General features: G+C 49.0%; 6 protein-coding genes across 6 annotated transcripts; 4 read left to right on the forward strand and 2 right to left on the reverse strand.

Moving 5' to 3' along the window:
- Positions 1 to 218: 218 nt before the first annotated feature.
- Positions 219 to 554, forward strand: FTJAE_2909 (glucose repressible Grg1; the record flags this gene model as incomplete). Its single annotated transcript, XM_037349151.1, has 2 exons — positions 219 to 340; positions 473 to 554. 2 exons carry the CDS (start codon positions 219 to 221, stop codon positions 552 to 554), a joined length of 204 nt encoding a protein of 67 aa, XP_037210025.1.
- A 2,351-nt stretch (positions 555 to 2,905) lies between these two features.
- FTJAE_2910 (putative argonaute like post-transcriptional silencing QDE-2) lies at positions 2,906 to 6,257 on the reverse strand (the record flags this gene model as incomplete). The annotated part of the gene is made up of 4 exons (XM_037349153.1): positions 2,906 to 4,324; positions 4,375 to 4,607; positions 4,655 to 5,895; positions 5,956 to 6,257. The coding sequence occupies 4 exons, from the start codon at positions 6,255 to 6,257 to the stop codon at positions 2,906 to 2,908; spliced, it is 3,195 nt and encodes a 1,064-aa protein (XP_037210026.1).
- A 3,216-nt stretch (positions 6,258 to 9,473) lies between these two features.
- FTJAE_2911 (RIB2-DRAP deaminase) lies at positions 9,474 to 9,977 on the reverse strand (the record flags this gene model as incomplete). Its single annotated transcript, XM_037349154.1, has 1 exon — positions 9,474 to 9,977. One exon carries the CDS (start codon positions 9,975 to 9,977, stop codon positions 9,474 to 9,476), a length of 504 nt encoding a protein of 167 aa, XP_037210027.1.
- Positions 9,978 to 10,214: 237 nt separating this feature from the next.
- On the forward strand, positions 10,215 to 11,169 carry FTJAE_2912 (uncharacterized protein; the record flags this gene model as incomplete). Its single annotated transcript, XM_037349155.1, has 2 exons — positions 10,215 to 10,350; positions 10,406 to 11,169. The coding sequence occupies 2 exons, from the start codon at positions 10,215 to 10,217 to the stop codon at positions 11,167 to 11,169; spliced, it is 900 nt and encodes a 299-aa protein (XP_037210028.1).
- Positions 11,170 to 11,809: 640 nt separating this feature from the next.
- FTJAE_2913 (ob-fold nucleic acid) lies at positions 11,810 to 12,643 on the forward strand (the record flags this gene model as incomplete). Its single annotated transcript, XM_037349156.1, has 2 exons — positions 11,810 to 11,936; positions 11,988 to 12,643. 2 exons carry the CDS (start codon positions 11,810 to 11,812, stop codon positions 12,641 to 12,643), a joined length of 783 nt encoding a protein of 260 aa, XP_037210029.1.
- Positions 12,644 to 14,352: 1,709 nt separating this feature from the next.
- Positions 14,353 to 17,121, forward strand: FTJAE_2914 (glucan 1 3-beta-glucosidase; the record flags this gene model as incomplete). The annotated part of the gene is made up of 5 exons (XM_037349157.1): positions 14,353 to 15,942; positions 15,991 to 16,135; positions 16,186 to 16,573; positions 16,626 to 17,050; positions 17,105 to 17,121. The coding sequence occupies 5 exons, from the start codon at positions 14,353 to 14,355 to the stop codon at positions 17,119 to 17,121; spliced, it is 2,565 nt and encodes an 854-aa protein (XP_037210030.1).
- Between the last annotated feature and the right edge of the window lie 241 nt (positions 17,122 to 17,362).

Raw genomic sequence — 17,362 nt, forward strand, 5'->3', positions numbered from 1 at the left:
TCTCTCCGGCCTGCTCCTCGTTTGCACACGCGTGCCTGCATCTTCAACGTGAATCACGGGCAAGCAACCTTCTCTGCAAATACCTCTCCAAGCACTACTTAAACCCCTTCTCCTCCCACCTCAATCTCTTCTTCTTTCATCATCACACACTCTCATCTTCAATCAACACAAACAAACACTCAAACAACAACCAACCCAAACCACCAACCACTATCACAATGGAGTCCCTCAAGCAAGCCGGCAACTACGTCGCTGAGACCGTTCAGCAGGCCACCTCTGGTGCTTCCAAGGAGGCCAACAAGGAGGTTGCTAAGGACGGCAACGTCCCCATCTCCACCCGGTAAGCACCTCACATCCCATCCAGACTACCCACGGGTGCCTCAACACCACGAGTACATCTTGAGCCTCACTCAAGCACACTCAACACAACTACATCTCATTGGAACAACATCTTGCTAACATCTCTCTCCAGTGCCACCGCTGCCAAGGATGCCCTTGGTGACAAGATCGACGAGACCACCCACGACAAGAAGGCCGACGCAAGTCTTCCCTGAACTACAATCGATTAGACTATACAATGCTAACCGAATCCCACAGGTCCACAAGGAGGCCATCTAAGTTTTTCACCTCAGTCTCCAGTATTTCAGGATCGACATGAGAACAACATGAATCGACATGAATCGGAATGGCGTTGAAAGGGAATAGCGTTGGGACTACATAGGCTGTATTTACCTACACCTAATACAAACAGTCAAACATCGGAATTATTTGAAAGTGCAGAGCGAAGTGAACAACTTGTGATTTTATACTCGAAAGACAACCTCCCCTAAACGCAATGGGCGTCAGTCATGAAGACTTGATTCGATTTGAATATGTCAAAGGCGAAACAAGTATCAGAACAAATGAAAGGACATAACTTCATATCGTCCCTTTCCACGTTATCTTTAGCTTCGGAGTCGAGGATTGCGCCAGCTGGGGCGGGAGATGTAGAACACACCTCTGCACCAAAGACTGGCTAGACTGACGAAGCGTGCTTAGACATTGTCGAATGTAAGGATTTGGAGCAAGTAAACATGCGACCTAAGTTTAAAAAGATAAAATAGACTCCACAAAAGGTATCCTAAACTCATCCTAAATTTCCAATAAGTTACCTAAATCTCGTCATCAGTTAGGCTCTAGGTCCCGAATCTTATTCCTCCCGTAAGATGTGTCCTCTCACTACCTTAGTAGGATGTAGTTCTTCAACGCGTACCATAGTGGAACGAGCTAATTTGTAACTTACTGAATTCTCTCTTATCACTGTGCTTCGTCTCTTAGCAACTTTATATCCACAGACTTTACCATCATTAGCCCTATGTTGGTTCATATTATGCTGTCCGTGAAAGCTTCCTGGAAGTTGACAATGGTTATCATCCTCGTCTCAGCCTCTTGTACCTCATGCACCGTTTGCGCTGAATCTACGTCCGAGTCATAGCTCTTCCAACTCATACTTTCGTGCCTCGAATCGGTCAGTCTCTTGTGAGGCAGACTACCTGCACGCGACCAATGTTTCAACATGACATTCTGCCACCACTGGTATAAACAGCATGATATGTGTTGCTTAATATCCACCTCGGCCTCCCAGCAGGGCAACTCTATCTCAGACGACGGGTTCAAAAGACTACAGTACACACACCACGCGATGCTCAAAGAAGAATGGCTTGCGAGATGGAATACCTACCACAGATGCGAGCTGACGCCTTTTCAAATGCTATTATCACGCCACTCGAGTTATCCAAAGACGTCCCTCGGTTCTTAAAAGACACTCGTATAGTGGAAACTTCGCGGAACCTAGAGGAACCGCAGCAATCATCATGTAATTTGGAGGGTTGGACAAAATTTGGCAGAGCCATGATGCCCTTTCGAATTTATCACAAACTGAACTAACTCTTCTTCTTATCCAGGTCATTGCGACTTCACTTCCGAATTCGTCAATCGACAACCTCGCTATTCTAGGGATCAACATTGCCTCACTTCGCCACGAAGGCACCGTTCGCGACACAGTCTGCTTGTTTCAGACTGGTCTTATACGCCTGGAGTACAGAACTCTGCCACATCAGCTATCATGTTCATCACTGATGGCTCGACATTATTTCCCTATGATCCTTGGGAAGGTCAACATCGATATCCAACCAGAGTTCGAGCGACCTCGCCGAACAGATGGCTGAGGTGTTTGCTCCTCGCTAGAAGCAAGGACCTAGAATAGCTATTCACTGCCTGAATATATGGAAAGTGATGATCGAATGAGTTCTGTAAGCCTATAGACCTGTTAGGGAACAAATGTTAAATAAGAGTCTGAGGAGAGCAATAATTATGACTTCCTGTGTATCAAAATAAATACAGATCTGGCGTCATCTTCTATGACAAACCAGCAGGCTGAATGAAGGGGAGACCCTAACAATGTGAAGACGAAGAACTTGCTACGCGATTGTTTGGATCGGTTGCCTCTTAGTCGTTGCACTTTCGCATGCATCTCACTGAACCTGGATGTCACTCTCTTCAGCAAGATGGCGGGAGACTCGGGCAAAGCGCAATGTGATAACTTCTCCAACAACAATAATTTGCCACAAGAGACTCCTAAATGCAACAAATGAGTTACTCCCACTGTCGTACGAACATATGCTTTTTACAAAAATCAATTGACAACCGAGAGCTACCTCACTATTTTCCATGTAGAACAACGATACTAAAATCGCTATAAAAAAACACCCTCGTGTTTCCATCATTAGCCCAAAGGGAAAAGCAAAACAATACCCATCTATCATCTCACCAAACAACGACCACCCAGAAAGCAACGTATCTTGCCTCCAGAAGCCCACAGACTTCCGAAAAAGCACTATGCGCAAACATGACGAGTCACAGCACCTTAGATATAGTACATGGAGTTGATCAGTCTGGGGTGGACTGCCTTGCTGTTCCCGCCTGGTCCAGCACTGATGACACTTTCACCGTCAGTCTCCTCGAAGAATTCAGGTCGATGAGCTCGAGCGCGAGTGCAGACAATGTCTGCATAGTAGGCGGGAGGGCAAATGCTCACAGCCTTGGTGGCACGTCCGAAGAGGTAGCAAAGCTCGTGAGTAAACTTCTCAAGTTCATTAGCAGCCTCGTTCTTGAACTTGGCTTGGAAGATCTCGTCAAGCAACACTGTGTAGTGCGCAGGGCGGGCAGTACCCTTGATGCTTGCGTGGGCGGTGAGGTAAAAGTCCCAGTAGCGAGCCTCCGTAATACCTCGGTCGACGACAGTGCCGTTCTGGATATTATGATTCTTCTCCATGGCATTTTCTTCCGAGGTAGGGTAGAAGCGAGTCTGGTGTCGCTTGACAGAAACGATGATAGAGATCTTTGGCAGCTTGTTCTTCGGGTATTTGCCATTGCAGGCAATCCGGATTCGTGGCAATTCAGTCTGAAGAACTTGGGCGAATTGACCAGTGGACACACCGTCGCGAAAGATGACAATGTTCTCTGGCAACTCCTGTCGGTTGTGCTTTTGCCAAAGCTCAAGGCGGGACTTAAACGCCTCAGTCAAGGTCTCATCAAGCATCTCCTGCTTGGACGACTGCTCCCAGGAATAAGCTGGCCATTGTCCCATGTCCCGGTCGATAGTTGCCACCAAGCCAACCAAACTGGGTGCAGCATCGCTCTTGTCGGCAGACATGTTGGTTGGATGTGTCACATCGTAGCCAACTACCATTGTTTTGCCCTCTTTGATGAGGCCGACCTCGTTCAGAAGTTTGTGGTTTACACCACCAGTCTTCAAGTTCCACTTGAGAGCAACATTTGCGAAGTACTGTGGGTTTTCTTTGCGCAGCTGGAAACCCTGAACACAGATAGTATGAATCCCGTAGGTGCAGTCGCCTAAAGTCTTGATCTTGCCATAGATTTCCGAGGCAGTTGAGTCAAGAATCACAAGCATGATCTCAATCTGATTTTTCTGAGCCCAACCGAAAACCTTTTCAGCATCGAAGCTGTCAACCGCCAGGGAGGGTGGTGGAACGGGGTCGTTGACAGCGATGTTCATTGTCTTCTTCATAAACTGAGAGAACGCGATGACCGACTGTGCTGCCACGGGCTCAGATCTACCGTTGGACAGGAGGTTGACGTAACTCCATTTTTTGACAGGTTGGCCGGGCTTGACAACCTTGACATCTCTGAGATTCCAAGACCCGTTGCGCGGGTCGATAGCTTTAGCTCTCCTCTGCTGGTCGAGGTATGCAACTCGAGGCACGGTGAGAACACGTCCTTGGACTGTGAGGAGCTGCCGACCGACTTGGATACCGAAATTAGCCTACAGGAGTTGAGTTAGTATTTCTTACATCAGCACTTCACAAAACATACCAGTGTGTCGTCGTCGAGGCCTAAGGTTTCTCGGGCATCTGTAGTAATTGAGAGGGCATTGGCGTATGGCGTTCGGCAAGCAAAGTTGACCATGTCTGTTGACTCGGCACCATTGAGCTTGGCCTTTACTGACTGTCCAGGCTGGATCTCGAGGAACTCTGCAGGGACAAATGTAGGCTTTGCGGCTGTGCCAACATTGAAAAGGGGGTAGTTTTGCAGATTAACGTTGTACTCTAGATCACGCGTTAGATCAGTACCGAAGGGAGAAGGTGCAACTTACTTTGTTTATAGAAATCCGCGACGGTGATGTACCGGCCGTTACCCTCATCTTCGAGCCAGAAGCTCACGTCTCCCGGTCCAACCACAAAATCTGTCGTGTGGCGGAACTTAGGGGGGTTCTTGTCGCGACATTGTTTTTTGATGTCACGGATCGACACTAGGCCATGGATTGCCTTAGATCTTCGAACCTCCTTACTCCCGTATTTGGTCTTTATCCAGACGCGGGTCTTGGGAAGAAATTTGCCGAGTAGTTTCAACTTTCTGGCCATCTGAGGCGATTGAGTCGCATTTACCCCAAAGCCGTCGAAGAACTTGGCACAGGGACCGTCGATCTTAAAGACGCCATGTGTGACGTTGACGTTTAATAGAAGGCGGCCAGTCGCGAGGCGAACAGACTGGAAGTAACCGCGCGCAGCTTTCAAGGCTCTATCTCTGCCCAGGATAACCTCATTATAACGGTTATCGCTACCAAATGCAAAAAAGCGTGAGCTTCCCACCGCGCTGATCTTGTCGAGCTTAGACCTAGGACCAAAGCCGAAAATGACGTTCAGGGCATCAATGACATCAGGGAACTTGGGGTAGGTCATGGCCTGTGAAGGATCGCTGCCGTCGTCTGAAGCGCCAGTCTTGGAGTTGACGTATTTGAGCATCTCGTCAACACGAGCCTCCACGGGGCCATTGAACACAACTTCAAAGACATCGGTTTTTTCCGAGCCTTCTGAGGCGGGCATGTTGAACCGTATAGCGTTGTCTTGCTCAAGGTTGAGCTTGCGCAATGAGATGAGCTGTGACTTGAACTCCGTCGCGACGAGCAAGTTCTTGTCCTTCTTGGACAGCTCATTAAGAGCTTCTTTGATGACAAGGTAGAGTTTACGGCCCTTCACCTCGCGAGGGCCAGATTCACGAGGCTTTCCGGGTTTGCCGCCCTTACCCTTAGTCTTAGGGGCTCGCTCCTTCGCCTCTCCCTCACCTTCAGGTACAATCTCTTTCACGTTCATCGTGTACTTATACAAAACCGGAGCTTGGGTTTTGACTGCATAGTAGTTTGCCCAAAGTGTAACTGGAGTTCCTTTACTGCCAAAGGCAGGTCGTGGAGGGAACTTTCCGAGATTCTGTTTGTCTTCCATTGACAAGCTGCTCATGTTCGATGTGAGTTGAGCGACCGATGTGACATTGCTTTTCACCACTTCGTCTTCAAGCTTTGCAATGGCGCCATCTGGCTGGGGAATAGAACCCCCCATGCTGCATGGCATGAGTTAGTATTGATCAACGACAAGACATTGGGTATTAGATAGAACATACGTGAAGACAGCAGGTCCTTCGGGCTGGCCACCGTAGCCGCCACGACCACCTCGTGGTCCTCCTCTTCCACGATCGTAGCCTCCGCGACCGCCTCTAGGGCCGCTGAAGCCGCCTCGGAAGTCACCACGGCCTCCATCGCCACGACCTCTGCCCTGGTAGCTGTCGCCTCGTCCTCGTCCACCTCGAAAGTCAGAGAAACCAGACGGACCGCCGCGGCCACCACCACGGCCATCTTGAGGTCCTCCACCGCGACCTCCGCGACCTCCGCGACCTCGCCCACCACGACCACCTCGGTCAGCCATGGGAATTGAGGTTTGGATATTCAAGGGCTATAGGGCAGCAAGATGTAAAGGGCAGCGAGCGATGTGTAGAGAATGAGGATGTAGATGACTGGTTGTTGATAGAGAGAACCAAGCTCCAAAAGACTATCACTTGATGATGATGATGATGATGATGCTGGGCAGGTATGAGAGTATGTGAGAGCGCAAGTTGAGGAGGAGGAAGAGGAGGAGGAATTGGGCTTCTTTATGTGAAATGCCCAGGGCGGGATCGAGAGGCTCTTTGCCAACGTGAATCAGAGCCCAAAGCAGTCACAACCTTGTTTGCTGTGACACAGCCTGAACAAAAGGTGGCATAATCACTGTCTCTACCCAATTGGCAAAGAGGCTTCTCGGCAACAGTTGCAGAAGAGGTCAAAGAGGTCGGTTGTTGTGGGGGACTGGCGGGAGAACTATCACGGCAGCTAAGGGAGCTCACCCGTTTCTGGTGGGGCACAGCTGAAGCTAATCGACACTAACAAGTGCGCGGGGGAAATAATTGAAGTGGTTCAAATTGAATTGAATTGATAGAGAGCAAACAAAAGAAAACATGCAATTCACACAAAAGGGAAGAGTCAAAGAATATTTCGCTCTTTTTTCTCCCTTCATGCGCAAGGCTTTTTTCCCGTAGCCTTAAAATGGTCGGCCTCCCAAGGTTGCCATGACATGACGTTATTCGTCATGTCTTCGCTCGTTGGGCTAACGAGGCTTTCCAGCTATGGTCAACTCTCAATGATAACCGTTTACCCTAGAGAAACCCACTCGCCTCCATCTTTTCACTATTGGAAACACAAATCACTTGCAGGTACCATATGCTCGGATCTTGTGTTGATGCAGTGCAGAATCCCTCTCAATTATTTCGGTTGTTACCGAGATACATGGCATGTTTGCTTCTTTGAGGTGGACCACCAAGCCACGATACCAAATTCAGCCCTGACCGCCTGATTTCAAGAGCAAAGGCCAATGGCAGCACAACGAGCTCTTACGTTCCGCTGTCATATGATGCATTCCCAAAAGCAGTCAAGGCAACTTATCTTTGGGTCTACGGCTGAACGCAGGACACAATCATAACGACCCCTGCGTTGCAAGCATCCACTCTGATAGTAACCATTGCACAGTCGCTGTTGGACAAGATTTCCGCGAGCCGTCCCATGCTCAGCCATCATCAAAGACCTTACGATCTGTGCTCACTTCGCTGGATCTTGGTACGCCTGAAATCAGCAATTCGTCCACACAATTTGCGATTTGCGAGACCAGCCCTGCGGGCTCGGATAACCAAACATACAACACATGCTATATGTTTGAGTTTGAGCAATTGCACCCTCATCACATCGCACAAGGGGATTGGCCCACTGAACCTCATGCATTGCTAGGTTGCCTTATGCTGAGCCTCTGCCTATGTTAGCCTGCAGCTTGCATATATGTGCTGTGTAACTTGAACCATATCATGAAACTCAGAACCGAAATGACTCTCCATTGCTCTGTTGAAGACCTCAGAATCTTAGACTTTGACAACACTGCCATTCTCCGTAAGAACTTATGTATTGAACTCCTTATTCTCGGTATCCTACACCGATTACAGCTGGAGCAATGCTCGGCTTCCCGCATGATTCTAAACTCCAAGCAAAACATACTGGAATCTATCATCATGTTCAACCATACTTTGATCAATGTAAATAGTTGCCATGCCGTCCATCATGTCAGTGCATGCTTTTTCACACCGACAGTCGGATAGACACAGACAAACTTCAACAAACGGGCAGCCTAGGAACAGCCCCATTAACCACCTCAAGACTCTTCTTATGATCCTAGTACATATAGAACAAATCAAGGCACCAACCATCCCATACTTCAAAAGCCCCGGGAGTGGGAATAGCACCAAACAACCTAAAAGATACCATGTGCACTGGTCAACGCGGCTTCTACATCTGCCCCTGCAGACGTTCCCACTGCCCCAAGAAAGGGATAGTTCCTCACAGACTTATCACTCAGGGGCATGTATGCAAGATCGAAATTGACACAATTGCTTGGGACATATGCGAATGGTGGATTGCGAACGGACCTCCGGAACAGGTTCTCAACCGATACCTCAAGCCCAGCTGCCAATATTTCACATGGCACACCCTCCTGGTTCCTACGGCACTCTGCTCTGAGTGCCAAGTCACATGTGTTGAGGTCAGAGAGGAGCATGGAAGTGGTGAAAAGAGATCGCATCGAAGAGGAAGAGACAAGGGTCGGTAGCTAGGGCGTAAATTCTTTGTTTTGGTCATTTTGACGCCCAAGTTCAAGTGTATCTTAATACCACTCTAAACTTCTCACACACCACCAAAGTGCGCCATGTAAATATCACTTGTCACATTTGGATTTGTGATATAGAAAATGCCTGGGGGCGCAGTAGTAAGCAGTGACCAAAAGACTTGGCAGAAACTAGATGTTCAACTTCCCAACCTGGGGGAAGTACCCTGAGAAGATTGGACGGCATGGCTTTATTCTGCGTTTCGCTCCATACTCATCAAGAGATATTGAGAGGCTATTTGAAATATATGTGTGGAAGACAGTCGCAGCAACTAGATGTCAACGTTCGGTTGATAGTAGTTTTGTGGTTCAGTCATGTGAAGGCATCATCTGTGCTTCTCGTAGCCGCGATATAGTACATCCAGGGATACAAATGTACACATATGAGGTCGATATCAAAGACAAAAGACGGAAGCATCTTGACCAACGTTGCACATATGGATCACCGGTGTGCTACGTGGCAACCGCAAGCATACCATGGTACAAGGGGTCTGTTGGCGGAACTCAACGCGAGCCGGTCAGGACAGATTGATACTCGCGTGGCTGACATTGATATGTATGAATCAACTGATGATTGGTGATATGCAATTCGGCAAATTTGATAGCTGATCTCCTGACTTGATGTATCGACTGATATGTCGCAAACAGAGGATGCCGGGGAGAACAGCCCTTTAGAGCAGCGTAGCACGTATCAACGCTGATGATTAACGAAAGAACTAAACTCCAGGTTTCTGAGGGAACACGGTCGATTAGTTGGAAATGCTCTGATACTATAGGGGTGGTACTTGCCATCTCCTTCACTTCATCTCAGATCCAACTGACAAATTTATCCAATATGCCACAATACGGTCCCTTACTCGTTAGCGCCCATGAATGAGCAATGTGATCTCACACGAACAACTTAGTTCATGATTTGACATGCCCTGCAGTCGCAACCTTGAGAATCTCATCTTCCAAGCCTGAGACATGGTGGATCTCAATACCGGCATCTTCGAGCGTTTTGCGACCAGTATTCTCCCCAACAAAAGTCTCAGGCTCCTGAACGCCAACATAGACCTGCTTGATCCATGACTTTTGGCGCAAGACTCTTTCGACGCAGGGGAGTTTGCCGCTCAGCCGCTTGAAACAGGGTTCAACAGTGGTGTATAGAGCATGGGGGGTGTTGAACACATCTGATAGCTTCTCCTCTGTCGTTCCATGCTGCTCAGCCAGCTTCAATAGGCATGTCTCTTCTGCATGGGTGTTCCCGGGAAGTTCAAGAGTGTATCCTTCGGCAATGATGCTGTTGTCGCTAAGCCGCACAATTAGAGCTCCCACACGAAAGTTGGTGGGCTTGGGAGGGGAATTGTTGGCCAAGCCTAAGGCACGCCCCATTGCGGCCTTGTGGTTTCCAGGTTCTATGGTAGTCATATCGTTTAATGTGAGGCACGTACGGATGAGGTGTGACGAGATGCCTAGATGCGGGAGCCATGATCCATCTTGAACGGTCGGCGGTTGTAAACTCCGATCGCCGAGAGCACTTTAGCATTGGCCCCACACTTTACTCATGAGCGCGTTGCAACGCGTCTCCCACTGCAGCAACGAGCTCGAGCTTAATCCAACTTGCACTCCAATACACGATCAAGCAAAATCGACGATATCGATACGATGTCGGACCACGAAGATGTGCTGGAGAGCGAGCCTCCCACTATTGACCCATATGAGGTTTTGAGCCTCGAAAGGACTGCGACGAGCGATGACATCAAGAAATCTTATCGAAAGGCTGCGCTTAAGAACCATCCAGGTTTGTCAATTCGGTAACAACAGAGACGAGCACTGCTGACCCTATGGCTCTTCAGATAAGGTGCCACAAGATCAGAAAGACGCCGCGCACGAGAAGTTCCAAGCTATCGCGTTCGCCTACGCCATCCTCTCCGACCCCGCCCGTCGCAAACGGTACGACGAGACTGGCTCGACCTCCGAATCGATTGTAGACTCAGAAGGATTCAACTGGAGCGACTACTATCGAGAGCAATATAAAGAGTCTGTGTCGGGCGATGCGATCGAGAAGTTTTCCAAGAAGTACAAAGGCTCTGATGAAGAGAAGGGAGATGTTCTCGATGCGTACGAACAGTGCCAGGGCGATATGGATGCGCTGTACGAGAGAGTCATTCTTAGCGACGTTCTGAAGGACGACGAACGTTTCCGCGAGATCATCGATACAGCTATCAAGAGCAAGAAAGTACCCAGCTTCCCAGCCTACACAAAAGAGTCGAAGAAGAAGCGAGAGGGTCGTGTGAAGCAGGCCCGGGCTGAAGCTACGGAGGCTGAAGACTACGCAAAGGAGCTAGGTGTGCACGACAAGCTCTTCGGCGGCGACAAGAAGGGCAAAAAGAAGAAGGGCAAGGGAAACTCAGAGGACGACCTGGCAGCGCTGATCCAAAAGAGACAGCAGGATCGCTCAGAGAGCTTCCTAGACCATCTCGCCGAAAAGTATGGTGCCAAAGAGAGCAAGGGCAAGGGCAAGAAGGGCAAGAAGCGACCTGTTGAGGATGAGCCGTCAGAAGAGGCCTTCCAGGCGGCTGCTTCTCGTCTGAAGGGTTCGAAGAGGTCGAAACGGTAGACTACCGGGAGATAACAATATCGGATTGCGGTAATAGCCATTGGGTCAAGAATTTTGGTGTTTGGGCGTACCTTAGGTTAAGGCAAAGATGCACTACTAGGACAAGGACAGAATTTAGAGACTGAGAAGAATTGAACGATTCATATCAAGTTTGCAAGTAGACTACAGAGTGTAGCGTGGTTTCCGGTGACTTTCTTTCAACAAGAAAGAAAGTCAGTCCTCAGTCAATGAAGGTAGTATAAAAGTCATGGACAAAATGAGACAAACAGACATGAATCAAACTTATTCTCCAAACGAACCTCAGACCTCATATCTCCAAGGCAAACTTCCCTGCAAAACATCTAACTGCGATACGTTCTACAGCAATACCCAGTCTTGTTGCAGCAAGTATTCCCAGCAATTCAATGACTTCACTAATACCGTACGCGACGATGCCGTGACATTGTCACGGGCCAGTCTTTTTGTCCACTAAGCTATGGTGGGGCTTCTCAAGCCACCGTGAATATCGCCAGGTCTCACTTCACTTGTTTAACCTTCTCTCAAACGCGTCACCACGACAAGATACGCAAGAGCGCGATTCTGTATGGCAATGCTTAATGATGGTTTAGTCTCCATCTAAGAAGAGTGCTATCATGATGCCATGAGCGAATCCGCCAAGCCCCCAATCTATCCTCGGTATTGCTTTCATCTTGCGCCAACCGTGAACCAATGGTGCCTCTTTCGTGTAACCGATATCCATGACCTTGGTCAGTACGAAGGGTTTGAAGGTACGTCTAGCTGTCAAATACTTCACTCTGTTCTGGACTGACGACTTCTAGGCGAAAACTTCTACTTCTATAGGAATCTGCCCATCAAATGGGTGCGCATAGTCGGATTAGTCGTCGCCATTGACGAATTCGCAAGCCGACGCGTGTATACAATAGACGACAGTAGCGGCGCATGCATCGAGTGCATCATTTCCATACCAATCTCTGGTGAAGATGAGAGTCGCGCGACAACAGGAGATGCTGCTCCGAAGAAAGCGGATATTGACCCGCCTCAAATCCCAGACCCATTCCCAAATATTGATGTCGGATGCGTTGTCGACGTTAAGGGAGGCCTATCTACTTTCAGAGACGAGCGACAACTCACCATTGAAAAGATGACCAAGGTACGAGGCACTGCGCAAGAGGTTACTCTCTGGGAAAAAAGGGTCAAATTCAAGTCCGAGGTTCTTGAAAAACCATGGGTTCTACGAAGCAGCGAGATCCGAAGATGTCGAAAGGAAGCGGAGCGGAGTGAAGAGGAAGCGGAGAGGAAACGAAAGCGCATCAAAGCAAAGGTAGAAACTCAAGTATCGAAGCAGACATCAAAGTCCGCGGGCCATACTGAACAACCCATCCGGCAGCAGAAGCCGCACAAAGAAATGCGGCTGGATCTTCGGCAGATTCTTGAGCAGGGTGGAAGAGGCAAATACGATGCGCTAGGGTTATGAACTCAAGATGTCCTGATTGCTGGCGCACTTACTACGGCATTTTAGCGGGCGTTCATTCTTAGATTTGGACCAGAAAGAACAATAAAAGAGAGTTGCCAAGTAGTGATTGGCATGGCCAAGCGCATTGTGCCGTGGTCTGGAATGCGATACGCAATCACTATGATTGATAAAAGTGTGCTAGAGGCTAGAGACCCATCCATGGCCTTGGGGTCTTTGAGACAAGCCGGAACGGTCGGTCACTGGATCATGTCTCGGTTTCTAACGAACTCCTCCGTCCTGGTGTCTGGGTAAATGTTACCACAAGTCAAGTGTTGTCTCAACGGTCTCTAACGTAACATATGGAGTCAAGTGATTGTCTCGGTTCAAAATCGAATTGCCTTTTTCATGAATGTAACATCAACGATGAAGCGGTTGGAGCCGAGAGTTTGGCCACCAGACAGACGACAAATGACATCGTATTCATCAGGCGAATATTTGTCAGGCGAAGGTATAGCAAGGCTGGTGATGTTTCTGCTGAGAGACAATTTTCTTAAGTCAAGTAATAGCATGAAGGACGGGTTATATGCAAAACAATAAAAGATTTTAGCTATGAAGCCACCTAGCCATCAACGCTCAAGGCTGAGACTTGATTCGGGAACGCAAGCCATGAAAATAAATGAAGGACACAAGTGGCGTCCACTCACAAGGTTGAAAACTCACCCAAACCACCGGAGCTGAGCTCTGAAGCAAATTTGAACGTTTGGTTTTGCAGGGTGTGGCGAGCTCAACCGAAGCCATCCCTTGAATAGTCTCCCAGGCTAACTCGTCGCGAATCGATAGTTCCTGGAACTAGGAGCACCCTGCAGCCCATGCCCAAATGCGGCGTGCGCTAGGCAATTAACTGGCCCCTCTACTGCAGGCACATGGGGACGCCACAGATGAGCATCTAGGCGATTTCCCCTTCGAGGTGCATCACGACGCGCCATGGATCACATACCCTGTGTGTGAGACTGAGAACATGCGCCGTAGACACTTGATCTGGAATGCGAAAAAGGTCCCCGCCTCGACTGTTCACGATGCTCTTTCCTGGGCTTCAATGATACCCAAGAGACAGAAAGAGCAATGCTCCAACAGAGCACATGGCCAAGCTTCTCTGGCATTGGCTCCTCGAGGGGAAGAAGATAAAGATGGAATTCCTCCAGCCATTTTCGTTCAACTTCAACTTCAACCCCATCATCAACACAACCTCGGAATCCTATCTATCACATTCGCATCCTACGCCATCCTAGAGAATCCAATTTCTGAAATCCTATTACCCTTCATCGCTTACGCCATCTTGGCTGGCATCTGCTAAGTCTCGACCAACCCGTTGTCAACCCTGGTCCGCTAGCTCAGCATTTCTTTTGGTGGTCAATTCTAGGCTTGGTCTAGCTTCCAGGTAAGCCACATGCGTTTCTTCGTTTGTGCCGCCGAGACACAGTCCACTTCATTTCATTCTCCGATGTAAGTGCATGCTAGCTCCATCAGTCGTGGTGCCACTGGACTAGTGGTTTTCCGCATTCGATGGCTTCAAGGAAAGGAGCAGGCCCTGGGCCGTAGGGCGACTATATTATATGAGCCATGGAACCCCTACCCTTCAGCTTGCTCTCCAGCTTCATTCAGCCTCATAAGTCTTATCGAGGTTGTGATCTTCTTGATCAAGGCAGCATTACACTCCCTACTTGCCCATCATGAAGACCAGCACCATCTTGCCCGTATGGCTTCTCTGGCTAACCCAGGGACAAGTCCTAGCCCTGCCCCAAGGCCAAGACGACTCTGCTGATTCCTGGGACGACTCTAACGAAGAGTTCAAGCGAGATATCGAAACATCTGCTTTCCAGTATTTGACAACCTACGACAAGGACGACATTATTCCCGTCACCGAAAGCGTCAAAGTCAGTACCAGCAAGGTTGGAACTACTGCCACAGCCCAAGTCCTCCCAACTCTTTCAGACATTGAGCCCCATACCGAAGGTTTCGTTGTAACAGAATTATACAATCCTCTTCTTACAGAACCTGCCGTTATAAGCACTTCGATTCCTAGCCCTACAAGTCTGCTTAAGCCAGTTACATCTACCACAACCAACGCTGTACCCTCAGGTCTTTCCAAAATGGCTGCCGCTCCCAACATCTTCGCCAACCCCATCGATACGAGTGCTCCTCCATCGATGTTCCAAAGGATGTCTACTCACCCTGTTGCCAAAACACCCATCGTCAATCAAAACAGCCCTATTGGCACGAACAAGTTTTACTCCAACTTCTACCTTGGTGATCAGAATACCCCCGTTTATACTTACCCCTACTCGCTCACATGGGGCAAAGGCGCTGGCCCGGCAGCAAGCTGGGGCATGTCTATCTCTCACGTCGAGGCGTCACAACGTACATATGGTAACGTGCAATCTAATGGAGCCGTCGAATATTACATCAACCCTGTTGGTATCCAGTCCATGATCATCTCGGCAAAGGAACTTGGCAAGAACACCGTCTTGACTATGGACTCTATGACCGCTCACTACGCCAAAGCTTATCTCAGAAAGGATAGCAAGTCAGCAGCAACTATCACCTTTCCCCTTTACCAAGGTAGCGTCTTCACGACTGCGTACTTCAGTGGTGGTACACCTTGGATTCAGACTGGCGTCTACTTCAGAACTATGACACAAGTGACAAAGGATCCCAAGTCCAACGTGCGCAAGTACAACTTCGTCCTTGAAGATGGAACCACCTGGCGTCTGTACGCTTACAAGACCAAGGGTGACCCTCTTACCCTCAAGGTCACCAACAACGGTCTTGCTGCCTCGACTAAGCCGTTCTATGGCTTCATCCAAATTGCGAAGGATCCCAAGGTTGGTCAATCCGAGGCAGTTCTCGACAACGGCTGCGGTATCTATGCCACTGGCATGACAGTCAGCGGCAACACTGTTGGAAAGCAGGGCACGTACAGTTTCACATGGACCAAAGCTGGCCACGCTTCTGGAAAGCTTTGGATCTTTGCTCTTCCTCACCACGTCAGCTCATTCGATGCTACAACCAAGAAGGAGATGAGGACGTACTCGCTCCAGACACCCACCAAGGGTATTGCTACTGCTGTTGGCGGAACCACCTGGACGATGGTCGAGTCTGCGCTGCCCGTCGACATGGGCTTTGCCCCCTGGGACCCAGCGAAAGGAAGCCGTGGTCTGACTGCTAATGCGAAGAAAATCATTGCACCCATTGCCAAGTCCGAGGTCTCGCAAGACATGGACGCGCAGGCTAACACAGACTCGATGTACTATTCTGGAAAGGTAACTCCCTCGTCAAGTATCCATAAGAAATATACTAACACAGTATAGGCTCTGGCCAAGTTTGGTTCCATCATCTATGTCATCAACAACATGCTAGGAGATAAGGCTCTGGCACAGGCTGGCTTACTCAAACTTCAGAAGGCATTTGCCAGATTCGGTTCCAACAAGCAGAACTATCCTCTTGTCTATGAATGTAAGTTATTTGTCAAAGCTGGGTATTACGTTAGCTAATCAGGTTGATAGCCGTCTGGGGCGGAGTCGTCTCATCTGCATCCTATAAGACAGGCCAAGCAGGATCCGACTTTGGAAACACCTACTACAACGATCACCATTTCCATTACGGCTACCACGTCCTCGCTGCTGCCTACATTGGCGCTATGGATAGCAAATGGCTTGCTGCCAACAAGGCCTACGTCAACTCTCTTGTTCGTGACTATGCGAACCCGAGCAGCAGCGACAAGTACTTTCCCGTGTGGCGAAGCTTCGATTGGTACCACGGCCACAGTTGGGCTCATGGTCTGACTGCCATGTATGATGGCAAGGACCAAGAATCGAGTTCCGAGGACATGATGTCTGCTTATGCTCTGAAGATGTGGGGAACCGTGATTAAGGACACTAACATGGTCGCGAGGTAAGTCGGGCAGCCCAGGCATTTTGATCGCAGACAACTGACAACAGAACAGAGCAAACCTCCAGCTTGCTGTCATGACACGAGCTATGCAAGACTACTACTACTACACCACGTCCAACACCGTGCAGCCTAAGAACTTCATCGGCAACAAGGTCGCGGGTATCTTGTTCGAGAACAAGGTGCACCACACAACATGGTTCAGCGCAGCCATTGAGGCAGTCCAGGGCATTCACATGATTCCTATCCTCCCCGTGTCCAACTTGGCCCGAACCGCCACATTCGTTCAGCAGGAATGGGACACTTACTTTAGCAAGGGCCGTGTCGACAAGTTTAACAACCTGTGGAAGGGCATCATCTACGGAAACTATGCAACAGTCCAACCTAAGACTGCCTGGACGTTCTTCACCAAGTCCAACTTTGATGCCAACTGGATCGATGGCGGAGCATCAAGGACATGGTATATGGCATATGCTGCGGGTAAGTCTACAACAGTAAAACGCAAGAGTACAATGGCTGACAATCACCACACAGCTCTGGGCCAGATTTGATGAGAAATAGAAAGTGAGATGGCTGCGTTACAACCGAAACGTCAGCATCGGTGCTGAGATAAGCACCTTGTACAAATATTGAACATACCTTGCATAGACATGGCGATACCTCGACGGGAACATTTGTTTTGTATAATTCGACTGGGCAGAAAGAACAGGCTTTGAATGTGTTAGAAATGGAGGAGGAAAGCAAGAAAGACAGTTAGATATTCCCTGACCTCACCCAGATTAGACAAACGGG

This window comes from Fusarium tjaetaba (assembly GCF_013396195.1).
Source record: "Fusarium tjaetaba strain NRRL 66243 chromosome Unknown NRRL66243_c0000059, whole genome shotgun sequence".
Lineage (NCBI taxonomy): Eukaryota > Fungi > Ascomycota > Sordariomycetes > Hypocreales > Nectriaceae > Fusarium > Fusarium tjaetaba.